At 47.5% G+C, this 8,588-nt stretch overlaps 1 protein-coding gene across 1 annotated transcript in view; it reads right to left on the minus strand.

Annotated features, from left to right (window-relative positions):
- The window catches only part of LOC110497086 (unconventional myosin-X), a 20,926-nt gene extending 12,594 nt beyond the window's left edge, over window positions 1–8,332 (minus strand). The window contains 15 exon segments of the mRNA XM_090208032.1: window positions 29–631; window positions 766–1,032; window positions 1,270–1,662; window positions 1,785–1,902; window positions 2,163–2,287; window positions 4,988–5,068; window positions 5,189–5,449; window positions 5,865–5,957; window positions 6,381–6,447; window positions 6,653–6,753; window positions 7,010–7,156; window positions 7,418–7,536; window positions 7,626–7,755; window positions 8,003–8,109; window positions 8,248–8,332. Coding sequence (XP_090064158.1) covers window positions 29–631; window positions 766–1,032; window positions 1,270–1,662; window positions 1,785–1,902; window positions 2,163–2,287; window positions 4,988–5,068; window positions 5,189–5,449; window positions 5,865–5,957; window positions 6,381–6,447; window positions 6,653–6,753; window positions 7,010–7,156; window positions 7,418–7,536; window positions 7,626–7,755; window positions 8,003–8,005 — 2,508 coding nt within the window. The 5' untranslated portion in view covers window positions 8,006–8,109; window positions 8,248–8,332.
- Window positions 8,333–8,588: the final 256 nt, after the last annotated feature.

Below are 8,588 nucleotides of genomic sequence, written 5' to 3' on the forward strand. Positions count from 1 at the left end.
GTGTGAATGTGTGTGTGTGTGTACTAACTGAGTCAGAGCTGCCCCTGTATGACTCTATGCTGGCGTTGGTGCACGTGGACTTCCTCAGAGCTTCTTCCTCCGTCATGGCCGCGCTGCCTCTGTTGCTATTCTGCCCGGATGCGGAACCATCGTCTCCCGCGGTGACAGAGCCCTCCTCCTCGTCGTAATCTGATTCGCCGCTGTCGACCGGCATGCTGTAGATCGGCTCCTCCCCTTCTCCGAGGCTCAAGATACTCGTTGTCCTCCCTCCATCACCCTCTTTTTTCTCCCCCTCTTTTCCTTTTCCCTCCCCCTCTCCAGGAGGCAATGGTGGGGGAGGGGTGGCAGAGCCATCTTCAACTGGTAAGGGGGGAGGCGGGGGAGGGACGGGAGTGGGTGAGGATGAATCGAGGAGAGGGGGAGGTGGTGTAGCAGTAGAGCCCTCAGCGAAGGCAGGTGGAGGGGGCGGCAGGTGGGCGAACATATCCTGGTCCACGGCAGCGTCAGCCTCGGCTGGAGGAGGGAAGTCTGGGAGGAGAGGGACAGTGCACTCCTCCTCGGCATGGAAGCCCTCGTCCACCTCCTCCTCCTGGGTTACGGCCGTGGCCATGGCTGGGCCCTCCTGGAGCAGCTGGAGGGCCGGGAGAAAAGGGGTTAGTGTCAGGGCAGATAAGGCCAGATATCTTTTAAGCATATCCAACTTGACACAGGAGAGGGACACAGAAGAACAACCTCAACACTCTTCAGGAAATACTGAACACCAACCTCTACACTAGCGCTAGCCGCGGTGGCTAAACTAGGATCCAGACCTCCAAAGTCCAGGAGGTCGATTAGTTCTGTGGCCTTACGAGAGGCCTCCTTCTTCAGCCTCTTGATCTCTGCGTCCCGGCGTAGCCGGAGCTCCTGCCTGGAGGACTCACAGAGCTGGGAGACCCCATCCTCCCTTTGTTTCTGTAGGCGCTCGATCTCCAACTCTATACGCAATATCTCCTCCATCTGACGGGCCTCTTCTTCCGTCTTTCCTTCCTTTTTCTGGAAAGGGAGAGAGGGAGAAGGGAGGAGGCGGAGGGAGGAAAGGGAGAGAGACACAATGGAGTGGAGAGGGAGAGAACGAGAGGAAATTATAAAGAACGTCAGGTGTCATCTCATGACATCCCTATATCTGATGACATGGATGAGCCCATTCCTATGATAGTATATGGCCTCAGGACCAGACCATTTTCTAAAAGAGGGGTGAGCAGAGAAAAGAGTAGAGAAGAGAAAGCTCACCTCAGAACCCTGAGCAGCCTTTGCTTCTACTCCTCCCCCCTTCTCTCCTTCCACCTCTCCCTCCTTCTTTCCCTCCTCCTGTTCTCTCTTCTTCCTCTCCTCCTCCTCTCTCTTCCTCCTCTCGTCTCTGAGTTGACGGCAGCTTGCGCGGGCCACCTGTCCTCGTCTGTGTTTTTGGAGTACCCGCGTCGCCAAGCATCGCCGTAGAAACCATTTCCGTTGTATGTGGGTACGAAGGTACCCCTGGAGGGTGATGACGCTCCCCTTCACACGCTTAAAGTGCTTCCTGGCGGTGTAGGTGAGGATGTGGGCTCTGATGACCATGCCTGCTTTACGGCGAACCTCGTCTCTCTCTTTCTCCAGACGCTGTTCCAGAGACTCCTTCATAAACACCTAGAGGTCAGAGGTGTGATGTCAGGGGTGAGAGGTTGAGGGGTGGGCCGGGTGAAATGTCACTTCAACATCTGTTGGCATCCACTGGTGTTAAGTCCACTAAAGTTCTGCTGCAGTCTTACCTTGGTCTTTCCCAGCTGCCACTCCTTCTTGGCACGGTCGTATTTGGTCAGCAGGTCTGTACTCCTCTTCTTATCATCCCCCGCTCCACCCCCCTTCTCTTGCAGAATGATCTGATACCTGAGAGAGAGGAAGACAGAGGTGGAGTAAGTGGAAGTGAAAGAGTAACAAAGTTAAAACAAACAAAGTTTATTTACATACACAAGCCCAGAGAGAGAGAATTACAAAAAGAGGGGCAGGGGGAAGAGACAGACAGACACACACACACATACTCACACACACACTGACACACACACACACACACACACACACACATTGACACACACACACACACACACACACACACACACACACACACACACTGACACACACACACTGACCGGCTGAAGAAATCTTTGAAGGTTCTGCGGACAGGGAAGCCGGCCCGGCGGATCTTAACGGTTTCTAACATTCCAGAATACCTCAGCTGGTTCAGAACCACTTCCGGGTCAAACACACTCGGGTTCTACATGGGTCACAGATCAGAGGTGTTTGGTTACAATAAGTTATGATATATATTTGTGTCACCCTATGTTCAAGGAGTTTGATGTCTGGTAAAGAGTGTCTTACCACACAAAGGTACACTATGTACACTACCGGGCAAACGTTTCAGAACACCTACTCAAGGGTTTTTCTAAATGTTTACTATTTTCTACATTGTAGAAATATAGTGAAGATATCAAAACTATAAAATAACAACTATGGAATCATGTAGTAACCAAAACAGTGTTAAACAAATAAAAAATATGTTTTATATTTGAGATTCTTCAAAGTAGCACCCTTTGCCTTGATGACAGCTTTGCACACTCTTGGCATTCTCTCAACCAGCTTCACCTGAAATGCTTTTACAACAGTCTTGAAAGAGATCCCACATGTGCTGAGCACTTGTTGGCTACTTTTCCTTCACTCTGTGGTCAGACTCATCCCAAACCATCTAATTTCGGTTGAGGTCAGAGTATTGTGGAGGCCAGGTCATCTGATGCAGCACTCAATCACTCTCCTTCTTGGTAAAATAGCCCTTACACAGCCTGTAGGTGTGTTGAGTCATTGTCCTGTTGAAATACAAATGATAGTCCCACTAAGCCCAAACCAGATGGGATGGCGTATCGCTGCAGAATGCTGTGGTAGCCATGCTGGTTAAGTGTGTCTTGAATTCTACATAATAATTTGTTCACCCCCACGTCTCACAAAGACATGTCGCTTGAAACCAAAGATCTCCAATTTGGACTCCAGACCAAAGGACAGATTTCCACCGGTCTAATGTCTATTGTTTGTGTTTCTTGGCCCAAGCAAGTCTTCTTATTATTGGTGTCCTTTAGTAGTGGTTTCTTTGCAGAAATTCGACCATGAAGGTCTGATTCACACAGTCTCCTCTGAACAGTTAATGTTGAGATGTGTCTGTTACTTGAACTCTGTGAAGCATTTATTTGGGCTGCAATTTACGAGGCTGGTAAATCTAATGAATTTATCCTTTGCAGCAGAGGTAACTCTGGGTATTCCTTTCCAGTGGCGGTCCTCATGAGAACCAGTTTGATCATCGCGCTTGATGGTTTCTGACCTTCATGTCTTAAAGTAATGATGGACTGTCGTTTCTCTTTGCTTATTGGAGTCGTTCTTGTCATAATATGGACTTGGTCTTTTACCAAATAGGGCTGTCTTCTATATACCACCCTTACCTTGTCACAACACAACTGATTGTCTCAAATGCATTAAGAAGGAAAGAAATTCCACAAGTTAACTTTTAAGAAGGCACAACTGTTAAATCAAATACATTCCAGGTGACTACCTCATGAAGCTGGTTGAGAGAATGCCAAGAGTGTGTGAAACTGTCATCAAGGCAAAGGGTGGCTATTTCATAGCTTTTGTTTTTGTTACTACATGATTCCATATGTGCTATTTCATAGTTTTGATGTCTTCACTATTATTCTACAATGTAGAAAATAGTAAAAATAAAGAAAAACCCTTGAATGAGTAGGTGTTGTAAAACTTTTGAACAGTAGTGTATACAAAAGTATGTGGACAGCCCTTCAAACAAGTGGATTCATCTATTTCACGCCACACCTGTTGCTGACAGGTGTATAAAATCGAGCACACAGCCATGCAATCTCCATAGACAAACATTAACAGTAGAATGGCCTTACTGAAGAGCTCAGTGTCATAGGATGCCACCTTTTCAACAAGTCAGTTCGTCAAATTTCTGCCCTGCTAGAGCTACCCCGGTCAACTGTAAGTGATGTTAATGTGATGTGGAAATGTCTAGGAGCAACAATGGCTCAGCCGCGAAGTGGTAGGCCACACAAGCTCACAGAACGGGACCGCTGAGTGCTGAAGCGTGTAAAAATCGTCTGTCCTCGATTGCAACACTCACTACCGAGTTCCAAACTTCTCTGGAAGCAACGTCATCTGGAGTGGTGTAAAGCTCGCCGCCATTGGACTCTGAGGCAGGGGAAACGCGTTCTCTGTTGTGATGAATCATGCTTCATCACCTGGCAGTCCAACGGACAAATCTAGGTTAAGCGGATACCAGGAGAATGCTACCTGCCCGAATGCATAGTGTCAACTGTGAAGTTTGGTGGCGGAGGAATAATGGACTGGGGCTGATTTTCATCGTTCGTGCTAGGCCCCTTAGTTCCAGTGAAGGGAAATCTTAACGCTCCAGCATGCAATGACATTCTAGACGATTCTGTGCTTCCAACTTTGTTTAGGGAAGGTCCATTCCTATTTCTGCATGACAAAGCCCCTGTGCACAAAGCAAGGTCCATATAGAAATGGTTTGTCGAGATTGGTGTGGAAGAACTTGACCAGCCTGCACAGAGCCCTGACCTCAACCCCATCAAACGCATTTGGGTTGATTTGGAAAGCTGACTGCGAGCCAGGCCTAATTGCCCAACATCAGTGCCCAACCTGACTAATGCTCTTGTGGCTGAATGAAAGGAAGTCCCCGCAGCAATGTTCCAACATCTAGTGGAAAGCCTTCCCAGATGAGTGGAGGCTGTTATAGCAGCCAACTCCATATTAAGGCCCATATTTTTGGAATGAGATGTTCGACGAGCAGGTGTCCACATATTTTTGGTGATGTAGTTTATGTAAAGTGATAGGTTGGACTTTTGGGGCTAATATAGATATGTAGTGTGAAAGATATAGATATGTAATAGATAATGCTAACCTTCTCGTTGTTGGGTTTGATGCAGCGCACGAAGAAGGGGTTGGACACACTCAGAGTGCCCATGAGAGAATGGAGAGAGTCCTGAGAGGAAGACACAGAGAATCAGTACACACACACACACACACACACACACGAGAGGGCCGCTTTCACAGATTGTGCTAGCCCATTAGCTTCGGCTAAATCTCTTCCCTCTTCTCTCACCCTAAACTGTGAGCTGACGGTAGGCTTGCGTCTGGCTGTTCCCATCTTCAGAGTCTCCTCACTGTTCCTGCTGCCCACTCTCTCAAACAGATCATAGATGAAGTCCAGTCTGCTCTCCTTCAGCATGTTGAGGATGTCGTCTCTGAATGTATCTCTGTTCTTCTCCAGAACCCCGGTGACATCATACAGAACCTCTCCAGCATAGTGCCTGATGCCAAACTGATGGTCAGCCAGTCGAGGCTTCACATAGTAAGGGTTTGTCTACAAAGGGAGGAGGATACAAGTTATATCCCACCATATGAATGAATGTCACATAGTAGCATGTGTGTCACAGGAGGCTGGTGAGGGGAGGACGGCTCATAATAATGGTGGAATGGAGTGAATGGATTGGTAGCAAACTATGTGTTTGAGTTGTATACCATTAAGTACACTCTGTTCCAGCCATTACTATGAGCCAATCCTCCTCAATGAAGGTGCCACCAGCCACCTGTGGCGTGTGTGTGTGTGTGTGTGTGTGTGTGTGTGTGTGTGTGTGTGTGTGTGTATCTGGGTGGGGCGGGGTCGTTTGTGTTGGGTCTGTGTGTGTGTGTGTGTGTGTGTGTGTGTGTGTGTGTGTGTGTGTCTTGGTGGAGCGGGGTCGTTTGTATTGGGTCTGTGTGTGTACTGTATGGCTCACAGAGTGCCTGCTGTGTAGTTTCTCCAGCAGTGTGAAGTCTGTCCCTTTGGGGAAGCGACTCTCCTCGTTGACCAATGCTAGCATCCCCAGTTTCTGGCAGAGAGACACACAACCAAAACGTCAGATTTACGTCATAGTAACATTACATCAACATTAAATCAACTTCACATGAACATTACAGCAGCAACACTGTGTTGGGCTGAATCCTAAATAGGGAATACAGATGTAGGATTTTAATTTGGTCACCCTGTTGCAGGACAACTTTCTAGCAATAAAGTTCATTTTAAACTTGTAGTGTATTTGAGGTTTAATAAGGCTTCTGAAGTTCGTAATTTCCACTATGATTTTCCCTTTACCAAAAAATGTATCAACCCCTACAAAAATGTAGAATTATAATCCACCTAATAATTCACATTTATTGTTGCTGCAGGATTTTTTTCCTTCGGTAGAAAACTCATTCAAATTAAGATCCTACATCTGTAGAGTGCCATTGGAGAGACAACTGTGGTCTCTTACCTTCTCTATGAGGTCCAGACACTCAGCGTTATCCATCCAGTCTATGGCTTCCCACTGGACTCCCTCTCTATGGACACACAGCGTTATCACAGGTCTCAGAATGTGTGAGTATATCTCAGTGTGTGTGTGTGTGTGTGTCTCAGTGTGTGAGTGTGTGTGTGTGTCTCAGAGGGTGTGTGTGTGTGTGTCTCAGAGGGTGTGTGTGTGTGTGTATCTCTGTGTGTGTATCTGTGTGTGTGTGTGTGTGTGTGTGTGTGTGTGTGTGTGTTTACCTGTTGTACTCCAGTTGTTCCAGAGAGAAGATGTGTTTGTTGAAGTACTCCTGCAGCTTCTCGTTGGCGTAGTTGATGTTGAACTGCTCAAACCGATTCACCTAGAGGAACAACACACACACCTTTGAGATATGGAGAGAACGAGTGTGTGTGTGTGTGTGGTTGTGTATACGTGGGTAGTGAGATAGCTCAGTGGAATAGAGATGAACTGGTTTCGAACTGTCAGTCATACGTGCATTTGTGTGTGTGTGTGTGATTGTGTGTGTGTGTGTGTGATTGTGTGTTTGTGAGTGATTGTGTGTGTGATTGTGATTGTGTGTGTTGGACAACGATGGAAGTTGGAACAGAACACCTCACCTGGAAGTTCTCGAAGCCGAAGATGTCCAGTATTCCGATGGACTTGAAGTTGTCTTTCCCTCTGATCTTCTGGTTGATCCGGAGAATGATCCAGGAAAAACACTGGGAATACAGAGCCATGGAGACAGAGTCCCGGGAATCCACCGCCTGGAAGAGAGAGAGGGGGGGGGGGGGCAGTGAAACATCTGTGCACTGTGTTAATGCAAATGTATATGTCAGTCCCTGTGTGTGTATGTGCGAGAGTGTGTGTGTGTGTATGTGTGAGAGTGTGTGTGTGTGTCTGTGTGTGTGTGTGCGTGTATGTGCGAGAGTGTGTGTGTGTGTCTGTGTGTGTGTGTGTATGTGCGAGAGTGTGTGTGTGTGTCTGTGTGTGTGTGTGTATGTGCAAGAGTGTGTGTGTGTGTGTACCTGTTCTATGGTGAGCGGAGAGCATATCTCTTCTCCTCTGAGGATCATGGATCTCTGCGTCAGCACCTCAGACAGCTGGAAGCAGTCCAGCCCAAGTAGCTCACTGACATTACTGAGCACTGGAGAGAGAGACACGTTACACACACACACACACACACACACACACACACACTTACACACACACACACACACTTACACACACACATACCCTGTTTGGTGGTGATCTGCGCTCCTCCGGCGGTCATGAACTGAATGTTGCCCAGCTGTAGGACTCCAGACAGCAGTTTGAACACGTCTCTGGTCTCCTCCTCAGTGAACTCCATCACCTTCAGCGCCTCCTACATGGTCAATGTTCAGTATTACAATGTCACACACACACACATGCATACAAATATTACACACACACACACACACACACACACACACACACACACACACACACACACACACACACACACACACACACACACACACATTACCAATGTTCAAAAACATGGACACACATACAAACACAGTTACAAACACAGTTACAAACACACACACACACACACACACACACACACACACACACACACACACACTAACCATGACACTGTTGAAGAGCTGTTTATCGTCCAGGCTCTTGTCTTTGAGACAGCCTGATTGGCTGAGGTAGTGGAATGACTCAGGAGGGTCATCCAGGAAATACAGCTCTGATAGGAGAGGCAACATCAGGACAACCAACATTACCACAACATTGGGGCAACATAAGTACAATTTGACCACAACATTGATAATGTTGTTGTCAACATCCCAACAACCATATTGCAACATGACAGAACTCTCCTCACCCCTGTGTTCCTTGTTGGCTCCGGCCAGCAGGGCGTAGAAGATGTGGTAGTTCCGTTCTCCAGGGTTCTGTCTCACCACGCGGTTCTACAGTAGAAGGAACACAGGTCTAGAACAAGTTGTGTGTGTGTGTGTGACTGTATGTGTGAGGTGTGTGACTGTATGTGTGTGGGTGTGTGTGACTGTGTGTGTGTGTGTGTGTGTGTGTGTGTGTGTGTGTGTGTGTGTGTGTGTGTGTGTGTGTGTGTGTGTGTGAGACTGTATGTGTGAGGTGTGTGACTGTATGTGTGTGGGTGTGTGTGACTGTGTGTGTGACTGTGTGTGTGTGTGTGTGACTATGCAT

Source organism: Oncorhynchus mykiss, chromosome 18 (genome assembly GCF_057628025.1).
Source record: "Oncorhynchus mykiss isolate SJ-2025 chromosome 18, ASM5762802v1, whole genome shotgun sequence".
In the NCBI taxonomy this organism is placed as follows: Eukaryota; Metazoa; Chordata; class Actinopteri; order Salmoniformes; family Salmonidae; genus Oncorhynchus; species Oncorhynchus mykiss.